Here is a 17,044-nt window from a genome sequence, read left to right on the forward strand (position 1 = left end):
ATCAGCGAAGACTCAAATCATCGTCTCTGGATTGGCATTCAAATCTGAAACATAATTGGAAGAAAGTCGAAACTGAAGAGCATTGGGAAGACGGAAAAATTTCTGAGTGAGTACAGGGTATGGACGGAATTCAAAAGCGAAAAACTCGAAGCAGCGGTTTGAAAAAGAGATCTAGAAAACGAATTTCTGAACTCGTTCAGATTTTGTATAAGTCCAAAACCGCCCCACGTGTGCAAAGGCAAATGTTCTCACCGCTGAGCTACGGGCGCTTGAGGAATTCTTACAGTCAACAAACCAACCCTGTACCACAACTATGCAGAAAAATATCACTAAAACACACCGTCCTTCACAGAAGCAGTTACCGAAGTTTACACCAAGATGCCCTGCGGACTGTGAGGCACCTGCCTCGGGCATCAATAGAGAAGAAGAAAAACATTGGTTAACCATCACCGGCACCGCCCTCCCCGGGCCAAGGAGAGCCTACGCAACCAGCGCCGGCACCGTCAACGCGTCAAGTTGACCATAGAGACCAACAGCGCTACTTAGAGCGTAGATGCTGGCAGCACACCAAGGTGCAGGACTGCAGCAAACTATATTTAAATTAAATTTAAAGTAAACCCTAAGTACATTTTGTATACCCGACGACAATTGAGTCGACCGGCAAGAAGTATGGCCCAATAAAGCCATACGAAATATTAGGCAGGAAAACAATTGTAAAACAAAATTTTTTTATGAGCATTGAAACAAATGCAATAAGCAAATATAGCGTAGAAGAAAAATACGATTTCCTAAGTAGACTGTACTTAAACATCTGTACTTCACTGCAAACGTTATACATAAGGTAGAATCAAGTACGATTGACTTGGCAGTTACAAATATTCTTTTAATAATAATCGTTGTAATTTAAAGAAAAATATATGAGCCAGGCAAATAATTTAGATAAAATTAAAAAAATATGAGTACTTGTGGAACAAAGAGTAAATGAATGATTAATAAATAAGAATTACTAATAAATAAATACAATAAAACATTAATTACCAATTTTTGGATAATAATAGTAATTCTAAAAGTTGAGAGTTGTTGAAAGCATGAGTTGGATTATTATACATCTGAATACTTAATATGGATACAGAGTATCAGAATAAAATTTGAAAAGTCATAAAAATGCTTATCTCAGAATAGAAATATTTTATCTGATACAATTAACAAGCATGCTAAGATATTAGTGGAATGCTTTAATGAAGCACGAATACTAATACATAACAACAGGGGAAAATTAAATCAAGCACACTGGTCATTGGTATCTAAACTGTTGATTAAGTTTCGATCAAATGTAATATCAATACAAAGGAGGTATAACTTAGAGATATCGATACCGACTATATTAAATACCCTTTGTTTGTTAGAACTAGTGAAGAACTTGATCTAATAGACCAGGACGATTTAAACCCAATAGAAGACGATAATTTAGAAAATATCAAACAGGAAATTAAAGAGAAAGATCTGCACGATCTTACCACACTGCGGTAATAAATTTACCAGAAGTAGAAGAAGAAGAAGAATACTGGTCAGAATCAGATTCAAATTCAGTAATAGAACAGAGACCAGCAATCATGGCGCAGACAAATATTGAATTTATAAATACTGCATCTAAGCTTATACCGGAGTTCAACGGTAAAGCTGAAAACTTACGTAGTTTTAAAGATTCATTAGAAATAATAAAAAGAAATTCAAGGCGCACATGAACTTTTAGCCGTATCATTAATAAAACAAAGTTAAAAGGACCAGCAAGAAACTTAATAGGGACCGAAAACACAATATAGACCAAATCATCAAGCGACTTAATGATAATGTTAAAGGTGAGTCAATCAAGTAAGAGTTACACAAGGTAGCTCGGAAAACACTCAAGCCCCTTGAGCAACCAATCTTAAAAATATTTAATATAAATCTAAATCTCAGCAGCGTAATTAGAATACATAATCAGAAAAATAACAATATACTAACTTTATTAGTCGATACTGGAGCAAATATATCAATTCTAAAAGATATCAACTTAAACTCAGAAATAAATAAAAATTTAAAACCAATATATCAGTGTTGATGCGAGCGCATTGTAGGTGAGTGGCACACTATCCGTTCCGCCGACCAAAAGTACTTGATGCTTTTCGCTCACCTGCAATGCACTCACGCGTAAGAAAGCATATATGTATGAAATATGTATGTATGTATATGTATGAAATATAAAACGCGAGTGTTTTTATTTAATTACGGAAAGGGAAACTCTGGAAACTATCTGCGCCACCACAACAATCAGGAATTGGTCAGGGAATTGTACAATCAATAGGATTAGCTAAAATAGATCTTCTCTTTGTTTATTCCATAATCAGTCTCCAAATAGTCCAAAACGAATTTCCCGTACCTTGTAACGGAATTCTGGGACTCAATTTTATAAAAAATTCAATTGCATATTAGATTATAACAAGTAGGAAAGCTACAGTCGAGTGTACTGACTGTGAGATACCCGCTACCCATTTTGAATAAAAAGAAATATATTTTGCGATATTTTTCTCAAAACATACTGAATATACTGAAAAGTACTAAAAATATACCAAATGTTATGTTTGGTATATCGATATAGTACCGCATTCAATATATACCATAGACGGCACAATGTACCAGATTGTCGGCCAAAGCAACTAAGACCTAGTAAGTAGGCGTTTTGCCCATACAAAAGTATTTCTTTAATAACTTCGACAATTTTTTCCGATCGCAACCAACTTTTCAGAAATCATAACTACTATAATAAATATTGTATATACTAAAACTCGCAATTCTAGCTTTAAAATTACGCTTGTTATTAAATTTTTTGATTTGCGGGGCGGAAGTGGCGTGGCAAAAATTTGAAACAAACTTGATCTGCGTGCAAACATAACAAATGCTGTCGAAAAAATTATAGCTCTATCTTTTATAGTCTCTGAGATCTAGGTGTTCATACGGACAGACACACAGACGGACAGACGGACATGGCTAGATCGTCTCGGCTGTTGACGCTGATCAAGAATATATATACTTTATAGGGTCGGAGATGCCTCGTTCTACCTGTTACATACATTTCCTGCCGGCACAAAGTTATAATACCCTTCTACCCTATGGGTAGCGGGTATAAAATGACAACAAAATAAATAAATAAATTATTTAACGGAAAACATAGTAAGTGCGTATGAGGCGGAAATTATTTAAATAAAGCAAAAAGGAAAGAATAAATATATACTAAAAATAATTAACCTATAAATATAAAATACGTTCTAGCATAAATATAATATAAATAATTATTTTGGAAGTATTAAATGGAAATAATTGAAGTGAAACTAAAATGATAGTTAAAATTAACTAATTTTGGTTCATTTAGAATGCATTGCTAGCACTCAGAATATAGGCAAACATTATATTGAAATTAAATGTGGATCATCTGATGGCTGTCACTCAAATAAATGACTTGCTATTGCCAGTCTCGCAAGGTCATTGACCGCTGGGACTACAAACAGCTGTAGCATCGCTATGGTGAGAGGGACCACAAGCAAACGAAAGCTTTAGCTCTAGCTCATAAGAAATCAATTAGTTAGAATGAATAAGACTTACATACAGTCGCGACTCCCACGCAGGAAGATCTTTCCAAGTGTTGGTGCCTGTCTGTGGTGTAGCTGTGGAGAAATAATAATTTCCGAACTTTTGCGCATGCATGCAAGCTACTTGCTATGACAGACGATCAAAACAATGCATATAAGGTTTTATATAATTTATGACTGGGTTATTATAATTTATGACTGAGTGATTAGTTTAAGTTTAATACCGGGTGCCGAAACTAAAAATAAATACACAAAACTAAACTTAGAACAACGAAAAACTAAACATACGCATTGTTGGCGGGCGAACTAAATTTTCTACTGGGGCATTGCCAGCGCATTTCCTACTGGGCATTTGTAATCGGTGATTCTCTTTTGTGCATTGGAATTTCACCGTTACGTTCGCTAGAAGTAGCAATGCAGCTGCAAATTTCGGCAGCGAGATCTACTTTGAATTTGTATTTGAGCCCAAGCAGAGGCAAATAATTGTTAACAATTAAATAGGGATTTGAAGGTGTGCGCAGAGCACGAATGTAAGTAAAAACATGAAGTTATAATGAAATGTACGAAATATAATGAAAATAATAAAGATTTCAGCAAATATTGATCCACTACAAGTTGTTGTTTTCGAGTAGTGGATTGCTCGAAGTACGAGCAACGGCACACCAACCAAGGCACGGATCCGGTGCCAACATTCTGAAATATTCTTGCTAAGACTCGAATATTCAGTCTTATTTTGGAATATCAGTCTGAATCTGGAATAATATCAGTTTTTGGAGACAAACATATTGTGTGTGGAGCACTTTGAAAGTTTGCAACTGGAGTCGTGACATAACCTCAACTACGACTATGGCAAATCGGGAGGAACACGTGCCTGGAAAAGAGATGACGAGTGATGGTCAGCAATTAGATGGAGCTGCTCCTCAAGATCCAATTGACCTGCCAATGGTTTACATGAAGCCGTTAATGTGCAGGCAGCTGTCGCGGGTTTTGAGCGCAATGGAGCAGCAAATATAGGCCGCTCATCTTCGTCATATGGAATCAGCACATCGTCGAGTTCATCAACTCCTATCCAGCATAAACCGGCAAACACACACTTTGATAGCTCAGGATATGGCACGGTGATCAACAAGCTCCATATGGATTCATCTCGTGGAGGATTGTCAATGCCATATCAAGCGAACACTGCAGCAGCGATGGGTGGTATAATCAATGGATTGCCACAGCCGGGATCAATGGGATTGCCCAGTAATCTTCAACAACCAAATGACATGCACGCTGCCAATTCATTGGCTAGGAGTGGGCCTTTGACGGCCGCTCAAATCAGTGCACGACATGTCATTAGCCGAGATCTACCTACTTTCACTGGAAAGCCTGACGAATGGCTGCTGTTCATTAGCAGTCGACGGAAAGATGTGGATTCAGTAACGAGGAAAATCTTATACGCTTACAGAAGTGCCTTAAGGGCCAGGCACTGGAAGCGGTACGCGGAAAATTGATGGTGCCAGATACAGTGCCGTATGCAATTGGAACATTGAGAATGCTATATGGCCGACCAGAAATAGTACACGCCGCGCTACAAGGAAAATTGAGAGACGAGCCAGCGATAAAGGCAGATGATTTGGACTCCGTCATTCGACTAGCCCTTGCTGTCCAAAATTACTGCGCAACTATGTCTGCATTGGGTCTTCATGACTTTTGCATGATCCTGTCTTGTTGAACGAATTGGTCGCAAAGATGCCGAGCAGTATGAAGTTGGACTGGGGTCGACACCGATTGGCAAATCAAAGCGTCAACATGGCCACATTCGACAATTGGCTTTTCAATGTGGCAATGTGTGCCAGTATGGTAACTCCGTATGATGTCGGACGAACGACCTCAGCCAAAGCTTCAAAAGAAAGGTTGTTTGTGCACAGTGTTAGCGACAACAATGAGGAGACTCAACAGCGACAGCATCATGGAGAATCAGAGAAGACTACATGCCCAAAATGTGGAGGCACGCACCGACTGTCGGAATGTGTCGACTTTCGAGCATTGAACGTTAAACAGCGCTGGAAGTTTGTGAAATCGAAACGGCTATGTTTCTGTTGTTTCTGGCGGCATCTGGTACGAAACTGCAAAGCTAAAGAAACCTGTGGCGTCGATGGATGCAAATCAATTCACCACGTACTGCTGCATACCGCCGCAGGTAATGATGGCAGAAAGCTGAATGGGCAAACAGTGCACCGATCTGCCAACAAGGAGGAGTCTTCAATCATGTTTCATGGAAAGACGGCGAGTAGCCCTCTCTTTCGCTATATCCCGATAACGATCCACGGCAATTCCAAATCTGTGAAAACATTTGCTTTGGCCGATGAAGGAGCTGCTTGTTCTTTAATTGAAAGATCCTTGTCTGACGAGCTCGAGCTAGAAGGACCGGCAACTCAATTGTGCCTGAAATGGACAGGTGATGTTTCTAAGGTTGAAAACAATTCGCAATCGTTGGACATCACTGTATCAGCTACGAGTATGGAATCGCAGCGATACACTCTGAAAAGTGTGCGAACAGTGTCTGATCTCGACCTACCAGAGCAAAGCCTCGACCAGCAATTATTGGAGTCTCGAGTCACCTCTGTACGTTGCCTATAGATCCCTATTCCAACGTACGAGCACGAATCATCATTGACTCGACAACATTAAGTGGACTATTCCGCTGGAGTTGCATGAAAGTGAAGACGACGATGTTATTGCAGCACGTTGCAGGCTTGGCTGGGCTGTTTACGGCCGCTCAGCAAAGGAATACTCATCGATTCCACGCCTGCTACATATTTGCCAATGTAGTGAGACTGGCAGTTTGGATGTTGCATTGAAAGAGTACTTTTCTTTGGAATCTCTGGGAATTGTCGCTACGATCAATCCATTACGATCTAAAGACGATGAGCGATCGATGCAAATCATGGAAGCAACGACAACGTTCTTGGCAGACGAGAAAAGGTGGCAAACTGGATTACTGTGGAGATTCGACAAAGTGGTCTTGCCTGACTCCTATGAAATGTGTCTTAAGCGACTAAAATGTCTTGAATCGAAAATGTCGAAAGATCCGCAGTTACGCAACTTCATGCTAACGACGATGAAAAACTATAAGGAAAATCGTTACATCAGACGCCTGGATGATAGTGAGTTGGCGCGTAAAGATATAACATGGTTTCTTCCTATCTTTACCGTCACCAACCCTAACAAGAAGAAGACACGTTTAGTGTGGGACGCCGCAGCGAAGATCCAAGGAGTGTCTCTAAACGACTGCCTGCTAAAAGGTCCCGACACACTTGCATCATTGATGGGCATTCTAATACGCTTCAGAGAACGCCCAATTGCTATTTCGGGAGACATACGCGAAATGTTCCACCAAGTGAGGGTGCGACCAGAGGATCAGGCAGCTCAGAGATTCCTGTGGCGTGATGGAAACTCGCAACGGCCACCGGAGGTATACGTCATGCAAGTTATGACTTTTGGAGCATCGTGTTCACCTTCCTTGGCGAGTTACGTTTTGAAACGCAATGCTCAACGATATGAAGCTGAATATCCCGAGGCCGTAAAAGCCATTTGCGGCAACACTTTCGTCGATGACTGGCTTCAGTCTGTGGACTCAGTAGCTGAGATGACAAAGCTGGCCCAGGCTGTAAAACTAATTCATGCTGATGGAGGATTTGACATGCGACACTGGACATCAATTCTCAAGCAGTGGTCTTGAGAATAGATATGACATGTTGGACAAGCCAATTTGTTACCCAGACGTTGGTCCGGAAAAGGTTCTGGGCATGTGGTGGCAACCTGGAGAAGATTGTCTAACGTTTATGGTGAAGCCAGATACGATCGCAAAGGCTCTGCATGGTCGGCCAACTAAACGCCGCGTCCTGAGCATGATTATGACCATATTCGACCCCTTGGAATTGTTGGATTTTTCAACATACGCGCAAAAATCATTCTGCAAAATATATGGAGGAGTGGAGTCGGATGGGATGAGCCGCTCAAAGAAGAAGACGAGGCAGACTGGCGTCGTTGGTTGGATTTGGTGCCAACGTTAAACAATCTGCGTATAGCCCGATGTTTAAAAGGAGTTAGTGCAGCTAGATGTCTGGAAATGCATACATTTGTAGACGCAAGTGTTAATGCATACGCTGCAGTCGTATACATCCGAGCTGAAGTAGAAGATTAAGTTCATTGCAGTCTTGTAGCGTCGAAAACAAGGGTTGCTCCATTGAAACCAATTTCGATACCTCGCATGGAACTCATGGCTGCTGTTTTGGGACTGAGGTTGGCCAGATGTATCGAGTCTGAAATGTCAGTACACGTTGACAAGAAAGTGTTCTGGACAGACTCTAGAGACGTTCTATTCTGGATACGTTCGGATGTTCGTAAGTTTCACCAATTTGTTGCACTCCGCATTGGCGAAATCTTAGAAGGATCAGATGTGAGTAACTGGAGAAGGATCCCGTCAGCGCAAAATGTGGCCGACGATGGTACCAAATGGACAAGAACGCCTGTCATTAACGAAGCGAATAGGTGGTTCAGAGGGCCTCAATTTCTATATTCGGATGACTCTCAGTGGCCGCAAATGAACATTGATGCGAGCCAACATAGCCATACTATTCTGCAACACGTCGAAGAGCAATTGGAAGCCATGTCACCTTTGAGCTGTATCTCACCAGACCCAGAAAGATTCAGCAAACTGAGAGATTGAGAGCCGCACAGTTGCGAGTATTGATTTCTTGCGATCTATTGTCAAGAAGAGCATGAGATCGGAATTAAAAAGTTATTATTACTTGAGCGGCCAATCGAGATGGATATCATTCTAATACGAGTGTGCCAGGAAACCGAGTATTTCAGCGAGATGAAATGCTTGAAAACGGGAAGTAGTATTATGGATCGGAAGAGCAAGCTATTCAAATGCTCTCCGTACTTGGACGAAGTGAGCATACTGCGCGTCAAGGGAAGAATCGACCTAATAGAAGGAGTCGAAGTAAACCTAAAGCGACCCATAATCCTACCAAGAAGACATCGATTTACATTACTGCTGGTTGAGTCGTATCATCGCCGGTACCATCATCTGTACGACGAGATCGTGGTCAATGAACTACGGCAAAAGTTCCTGATATTTAGTCTGAGAGCCTTGGTGAGAGAGGTTTCTCAAACTTGTCCAGCATGCCGGATGAGGCGCGCGCGTCCTTGGCCTCCAGAAATGGGAAGTCTACCGCGTGAGCGTTTGGCGCACCACATGGCGCCGTTCACCTATACAGGAGTGGATTACTTTGGGCCCATTGACGTCATCGTTGGACGACGGCACGAGAAGCGCTTGGGTGTTCTGTTCACATGCCTCACAATTCGTGCCGTACACCTGGATATTGCAACGTCATTGTCAACCGACTCTTTTCTTTGTATTCTAAAGGCATTTATAGCGAGACGTGGTTGCCCGCGACGAATGATGTCCGATAATGGGACTAACTTCCGAGGTGCGAGTAGAGTGTTAAAAGATGAAGTGGAGCGTATATCGACCAGGGATGTGGAGACCAAATACCCAGAAATGGAGTTCATGTTCATTCCGCCAGGCTCACCGCACATGGGCGGTGCATGGGAAAGATTGGTACGCTCAACAAAGTCCATTCTAACGGAAATCTTGCCGCCTGGTGGATTGCGAGAAGAAGTGCTTCGTGCTGCGTTGGCTGATGTGGAGGGTATTCTCAACTCACGCCCACTCACATATGTACCACTGGAATCGGCAGACTCAGAAGCGCTTACACCGAACCATTTCCTCTTGGGCCACTCTAGTGGAATTCGTGAGCGAGACAGCGAAATTCAAAACGGTGACAAGCTTGCCAAAGGATTCAGAATTTCGAGCCAGCTAGCCGATCAGTTCTGGAAAAGATGGATTCGAGAATATCTGCCAACGCTTACGCGCCGTACCAAATGGTTCCAACCGCCGCCAGATTCGATCGCCGTGAATGACATTGTTGTTATCGCAGATGAGAATGGCAAACGAAGCAGCTGGCCCAAAGGAGTTGTGGTAGATGTTCACCGATCGAGAGACGGTCAGGTACGGAGTGCCGTAGTGCGCACTCCAGAAGGTATTGTGACTCGCCCCGCCGTAAAGCTAGCCAAATTAGATTTGAAAATTGGTAATACACAACGCGAATGCTAGTGAATTACGGGGTGGGGAATGTTGGCGGGCGAACTAAATTTTCTACTGGGGCATTGCCAGCGCATTTCCTACTGGGCATTTGTAATCGGTGATTCTCTTTTGTGCATTGGAATTTCACCGTTACGTTCGCTAGAAGTAGCAATGCAGCTGCAAATTTCGGCAGCGAGATCTACTTTGAATTTGTATTTGAGCCCAAGCAGAGGCAAATAATTGTTAACAATTAAATAGGGATTTGAAGGTGTGCGCAGAGCACGAATGTAAGTAAAAAGATGAAGTTATAATGAAATGTACGAAATATAATGAAAATAATAAAGATTTCAGCAAATATTGATCCACTACAAGTTGTTGTTTTCGAGTAGTGGATTGCTCGAAGTACGAGCAACGGCACACCAACCAAGGCACGGATCCGGTGCCAACACGCATAACAAATATTTACCCTAATCTGGAAAACGGCACTTGGTTTATTTACGGCAGTTGGCAAATTCCTGTAGTGGACAACCAGCTACAAGTGGACGGCAAGGTGCATATTTGTAAAAACAAGTAAAGAAAGCTACAGTCGAGTGTACTCGACTGTGAGATACCCGCTACCCATTTTGAATAAAAGAAATATATTTTGCGGTATTTTCTCAAAATATACCAAATATACTGCAAAATACTAAAAATATACCGAATGGTATATTTGGTATATCGACATAGTACCGTATTCAAAATATACCATAGACAGCACAATATACCAGATTGTCAGCCAAAGCAACTAAGACCCCTAGTAAGTAGGCGTTTTTGCCCATACAAAAGTATTTCTTTAATAACTTCGACAATTTTTATCTGATCGCAACCAATCATAAATACTATAGTTATTATTGTATATACCAAAATTCGGAACTCTAGCTTTAAAATTACGCTTGTTATTTTTTTGATTTGCGGGGGCGGAAGTGGGCGTGGCAAAAATTTGAAACAAACTTGATCTGCGTGCAAACATAACAAATGCTGTCGAAAAAATTATAGCTCTATCTCTTATAGTCTCTGAGATCCAGTGTTTCATACGGACAGACGGACAGACGGACAGACACACAGACGGACAGACGGACATGGCTATATCGTCTCGGCTGTTGACGCTGATCAAGAATATATATACTTTATAGGGTCGGAGATGCCTCATTCTACCTGTTACATACATTTCCTGCCGGCACAAAGTTATAATACCCTTCTACCCTATGGGTAGCGGGTATAAAATTACAAGATTAACAACTCAATATAACAATTATACATTGAAGTATCTTTGTATACTCACAAGTACGTTATATGCATCTGACTACACCACCCACTTCACTAATGTACATTTTATTAAACCACATGCACTTTTCCACTATTTTTCAATCAGGTTCTGCACATAACCTGCCAACAATTTTCTTCCGAACAAAACCAACAACAAAAACCTTTTTCGGACTTTTGATAAAGAATCCTACTCAAAAAGGTAATCGCTTGTCTATTTTGGACTGGACTTAACACGATCAGCTGATCTAGTAATTCATGCTTGCATGTATCGTAGTCCACCAATAGATGGCGCTATTATTGGAGCTTCCAGACTCATGGATACTAAAGCTCTACTTCTCAATACAAAACATGACAATACATTTAGTACCATTTTCTCAGACTACAAAAATAATTTTCTACAACTAAACAAATTAAATAATATAAATTATCTAGGACAATAAACATATAAATAAATAATATAATAAATAGTAGGTATAAATATGTATGAGGAGAAAAAATTGCATACTTTTAGGCTTAGTCAATTTCAGCAACGAGAAGCGGCCTATTACACGTCGCACATTAAAAATGCTCTCAAATATCAAAGCAGAATTGAGACATTTGACGAATATTGGTGCGAGTTAGAAGAGATTTGCATTTCTGCAAAGGCAAAGCTGAAGGCGGTGGTGAAATCGTTGACCGATACTTCATCCGCCAATATATCGATTCAGCCGATTGCCGCTCCTTGTACCCGTCTGCCTAAACTGTCGTTGCCAAAGTTCAGCGGAAAGTATTCCGATTTTAAAAATTTCATAAGTTTGTTTGAGACTTTTGTTGACAATGACCATTCAATTCCGCGCATTGAGAAATTCAATGATCTCATTTCATTTCACTCTAGTTAGGCTCTTAGAACGGTGAGAGCGTTTCAACTCACCGAGGATAACTATGAGAAAGCAATGCCGAGTTTGAAAAAAGTATATGACAATGATTGTCTGATATTTAATGAAAATATCACTGCTCTTTCAATTTGCCAATGATTTCGCAGCCCTCCGCTTCAGCGTTGCGAAACTTGATTGACACTGTCTCTGCGATATACGGATCTTTGTTGTCGATAGGTGATGATAAGAAGATTGGAAATGCAATCCTTATTCACCTGGTCATGCACAAAGTTGATGCAATGACAAAAAGAAGTGGGATGAGCAGCTAGATTACACCATGATTCCATTATGGAGTGAATGTGAAACTGTGCTTAATCGTCGATATCAGCACTTGTCAGCTGAGAATTCGACAAAGTCCGATAGTCAAGCCGTTTCCGCAAACAGCTTAATAAAAGCTTGTTTTCTTTCGACTGTCAATGATAAGATTGATCAAAAGACCCAAACATGCATATATTGCAATTCCGAAGAGCATTCTTTCGTAAGTTGCTCGATGTTTGCTGCCTTGGCAGTTAAACAAAGATTTGACTACGCGAAAACAACTGCATTATACATAAATTGTCTTCGGAAGGGTCACACTGTCGCCAAATGTAAGACAAAAAGTGTCGTGTGTGCAGCCGTTCACATCATACGTTGCTGCACATATATTCTGCGACTACGAATAGTAGAGCGTTACCACCCCGAGTCTCTCCGCTGTTGAGCCTGATCGACCATCCACTTCGCATGCGATGCATGCGACCGTGTCGGATAAAGTGATCCTGGCCACAGCAGTCATCAAAATAAAGACGAATTCAGGCGATTTCGTCTTAGCCCGAGCTTTGCTGGACTCTGGGTCACAAATTAACTTTGTGACTGAGGAACTAGCTCAGCGGCTGCATTTGCGTAGAGAAGACTCGTGCATCAGCTTGCTTGGCATTGGTGAATCGAATTCTCAAGTTAAGAAAAGATACACACTGTGGTGAGGTCGCGAGTTAGCTGCAATGAGTACGCGATCCATTTATGAATCCTCAAATCGATCTCAGGTTATCACCCAGATCACACTGTAAATGTCAGTGGCTGGAAGATACCTGATAATATTCAGTTAGCGGATCTCTATTTCTTCAAACCGCAGAAAATTGATCTTCTTATCGGCGCTGAAACATTCTTTGACCTATTGTCCAATCCTCCAAAAAGACAAGCCTTGGGTGGATTGTCTCGGGTCGGTACACTCCTGGTGAAAAATCTCACCAGAAGATGACTGTCAATCTGAGCTATCAGGAAGAAAGTTTGAGCTCGATTGACAAGACCTTGCTGAAGTTTTGGACTGTTGAAGATGTGCGCTCTCCTCCAAAGTCCTTTCCGCTGAACAACAAAGTTGTGAAGATCATTTCCCAAATAATGTGAAAAGATTGCCGTCTGTTCGTTTCGAAGTAAGACTGCCGTTTAAATCAGATTCGCTTGAGTGCTCATTTGAAGTTGCTAAACGGCGGTTTTGTCGCTTAAAAACGCTTATCTCGAGATCCCGAGTTAAAGCGAATGTACTTGGAATTTATGGAAGAATATGTAGATATGGGCCACATGTCTGAAGTGAGTCACATCCTTCCAAGTACTCCACACTATGTTATTCCGCACCAATGTGTATTACGGCCCCAAAGCACTTCCACAAAGTTGAGGGTCGTATTTGATGCTTCGTGTCGCACTTCGACACAAAAGGCGTTGAACGACATTCTTATGGTCGGGCCGACCATTCAAGAAGAGCTGTTTTCGACTCTGCTTCGTTTTCAATTGCATAAATATGCATTAACGGACGACATCAAAAGATGTACCGCCAAGTTATGGTGCACGAGGCAGATCGAAACTATAAGCTCATAGTGTGGAGAAAAGACCCATCAGACTCGTTGAGATTATTCAGATTAAATACTGTAACATATGGCACTGCGCCAGCGCCATTTCTTGGCGATACGGTGTTTGATCCAGCTGAGCGAGATTGCGAAAGCCTCGCACCCTATGGCACCCTAAGGTTATTAGGCAAGATTTCTACGTTGACGATATGTTGACTGGTGCCGCATGCGTTGAGGACCTGAAGACAATTAAGTCTGAAGTGTCGCAGATACTGCTAGGAACAGGTTTTGAACTTGCGAAGTGGTTCTCGAATGCTCCTGGGTTCTCCGCATCAGACAGTACACCAAAGCCGATAACGATCTCCGAGACTGACGCAACCAAGACTCTAGGTGTGATTTGGTTGCCAGAATAAGACGTGTTCCAATTCCGGATCGACGATTTATTCATGGGTCTTAAAGCGACAATATGGAACATTCTTTTAATGACATCGCGGTTATTCGTTCCGCTTGGCCTATTGAGTCTCTTAATTATAAAAGCAAAGATACTGCTTCAAGAGATTTGGCTTCAAAAGTTGGATTGGGACGAATCCATTCCATTGAGTTTGGATACATCGTGGCAGCAATTGAAGTCAAATTTGACACAATTGCAAAACATAAAAGTGCCACGATATTTGTTCACAGAGCCTACGTCACCGATCGAGATTCATGGCTTCGCCGACGCCTCAATAAGAGCGTATGGGGCGTATATTTACGTTCATACGCATACTGCAAAAGGTTGTAAAGTATCGTTACTAACCTCAAAATCAAAAGTAGCTACCCTCAAGACTAAGACTCTTCCTAAACTTGAGTTGTGTGCGGCTCACCTTCTCGCAGAACTCTGCCACCGCATCCGAAGGCTGATCCGATCACCAATAGAACGGACGGCTCTTTGGTCAGATTGAGTGCGACTTGATCCAGTCATCTACTTTGCGATGAGATAAGATCGTCGATGAAACTTTGAATGCGTGAGAGGAGAGCAGGTCACTGGATTAACCTACAGCAGGCAAAGAACCGACTTCTACTAAGATTTTCGCATTTCTAAACGAAACATGTCGGAATGTGGAGAATCTTCAACACGCTATGGTTATCCAAACAACAGGGTCATAGGTGGGAAAAGCCAATTATATCGATTGTCAAGAGCAGCAGAGAGCGCATGTTAATGCAATGCTGTGACAGCGTATGCCAGCAGCGCTGCTTCTGCCGGTAGCGATACATGCTCTTTGTTAGCGATCGCTTGCAGTTCGATCGGCTAATTGACTTTGTCACTTTTGAAATGACTCTGTTGTAAATCGTGTTGGGGGCGAAGCTGGACACTTGCTCCATTCACAGCCAAATAATATTAAGTAGTATGTACATATGTACTATATCAATAAACAATTAATTTAGTTTATTTATAAACAATATTCGTGCAAATCAAAGCTTCGTGGCTCAACATTTGGAGGCCCGGCGAGATACATTTGATTTGCAAAAATAATAATAACAATTGGTGAAACATTCAAAATCCAAGGTGCTTTATAGTTTGAAAGGATGTATATGTACATATGCATATATATAGTTAAACGAGCGGAGCATTTCTATTCCTCCATTCTCCGTTGTTTGCGCATGTTCGCCGCTGCACCGTCGCTTGCGCACGCTCTCCGTCTGGCTCTCCGTTTGTGATCGCGATTTTGGAGCGTGTTTTCTAGCTTTGAACTGCTGCTGTGCGAAAGCAACTCGCATGTTTGTGTGATCGCGATTTTGACGCATTTTTCTTTCATTTGACATATAAAGTGAGGAATTGAGAGTTAGCACAGGTGCGGTTTTCTGCTAATAATGGAAAAATCGATAAGCGAGCAAGCGGCTCCGTCTTTGCAAATTTGTTTCCTTTCTTGAGGCAGAAAGAAGTGAAGAAGCTCGCTCTCTGCTTTAACTGTCTAAAGAAAGAACACCAAACTCGATCCTGCACATCTGGCGCCGGCAATCAGTTGATTCGTCTGCCGCTCTGCAGCCTCAAGCTTCTACCTCTCTTGCTGCCCAATCTCTTCGTTCTGGTGCTGTGCTCTTGGGTAGTGTTGTTGCTTTGCTTAAGAGTCGTGCTGTGCTCTTGGGTAGTGTTGTTGCTTTGCTTAAGAGTCGTGCTGGGTCGTTCGTTCCTTGTCGTGCTCTGCTTGATTCTGGTTCGCAAATCCATATGATGACGTCCCATTTAGCCCAACAGCTAGAATTAAAGCGGAAACCATCCGATGCTATGGTTTCTGGTCTCGGGGATACAGACGTTTCTGTTGAATGATGCACAGTAAATGTTTGTATGCGTTCTTGCATCTCCGACTACCCTGTTAGTTTTCAAGCTGTTGTGACGTCAACAATCACCAACAGCCATTCGAATTTTGCCATTGATGCCGACGGCTGGACGATGCCATCTAACATTCAGTTAGCTAATCCAGCCTTCAATCGTCCGCAGCGAATAGTCTGAACCTGCTGATTGGTGGAAGCCTATTCTACGGCTTGTTATGTTACGGGAAAATTGGCCTCGGAGATGGAGTGCCGATTTTTCAGAAGACCCGCCTTGGTTGGATAGTTGCTGGTGATGGAGACGGTACAATGCATATACGAACAGCAGCAATGCCAACTGATGGGACTCGCTAGTGTTGTGCAGTGCATGTCCAAGCAGAAGGACAAGTTGAGCTGTCAGGAGAAGAAGTCACAGACAACGCTGGCCGAGACAAATGCCGTGCTACAGCAGACGCAGCGCAATTGGGAAGAGCTGCAACAGCAGTTGCACGACAAGGATGTGGGATGGACGCAACGTTAGCAGGAGTTGGAGCATCTGCAACGCAGCAAGCTGCAAGAAGCACACGACAAAGTGCAGAAAGTGCGTTTCTTTGAGCTCGAATCCCAGCTGCAGGCTAAAGATGAGGAGAAGAAACAGGAAGCTGCACCGAGCTGAAGGAGCGTGATCTGCGTGATCGTCTGGCGTTGCTCCAGGATGAGGTCAGTGCGATGCACACTTCGTCGCAGCGTCGCAGTCCCAGCAACCACAGCAATAGCAATGGCAGCCACAGCACCAGTCTCAACGATAGCAGCGGCGAGCTGTGCCGTCTGATCAACGATATGGAGAGTTTGCGCTGTGTGCTGGAGCTGAAACAGGCCGAGATCTCGACGCTCCAAGCAGATCGCAGAGCTGCAGCGTGAGAACGACGAGCAACACAGTCTGAGCAATCG

At 42.3% G+C, this 17,044-nt stretch overlaps 2 protein-coding genes across 3 annotated transcripts in view; both read left to right on the plus strand.

Annotated features, from left to right (window-relative positions):
- Nucleotides 1-9,069: 9,069 nt before the first annotated feature.
- On the plus strand, nt 9,070-10,184 carry LOC132797814 (uncharacterized). 2 transcript variants are annotated; one of them, XM_060809587.1, is made up of 2 exons: nt 9,070-10,055; nt 10,120-10,184. In XM_060809587.1, the coding sequence occupies exon 1, from the start codon at nt 9,082-9,084 to the stop codon at nt 9,796-9,798; it is 717 nt and encodes a 238-aa protein (XP_060665570.1). In that variant the 5' UTR covers nt 9,070-9,081; the 3' UTR covers nt 9,799-10,055; nt 10,120-10,184. The 2 variants fall into 2 exon arrangements, with proteins under 2 accessions (XP_060665570.1, XP_060665571.1); XM_060809588.1 differs by having other exon boundaries at nt 10,113-10,172.
- Nucleotides 10,185-16,409: 6,225 nt separating this feature from the next.
- Nucleotides 16,410-17,044, plus strand: part of LOC132797813 (uncharacterized) — a 43,777-nt gene continuing 43,142 nt past the window's right edge. Inside the window, exons 1-2 of the mRNA XM_060809586.1 lie at nt 16,410-16,629; nt 16,746-17,010. Coding sequence (XP_060665569.1) covers nt 16,410-16,629; nt 16,746-17,010 — 485 coding nt within the window. The remainder of the gene's footprint in view (nt 16,630-16,745; nt 17,011-17,044) is intronic.

The sequence above is a fragment of the Drosophila nasuta genome, unplaced genomic scaffold, assembly GCF_023558535.2.
Source record: "Drosophila nasuta strain 15112-1781.00 unplaced genomic scaffold, ASM2355853v1 ctg23_pilon, whole genome shotgun sequence".
In the NCBI taxonomy this organism is placed as follows: Eukaryota; Metazoa; Arthropoda; class Insecta; order Diptera; family Drosophilidae; genus Drosophila; species Drosophila nasuta.

Coding starts and splice junctions, on each gene's coding strand:
- LOC132797814 (XM_060809587.1), top strand. CDS start 9,082: ATGATGTCCGATAATGGGACTAACTTCCGAGGTGCGAGTAGAGTGTTA.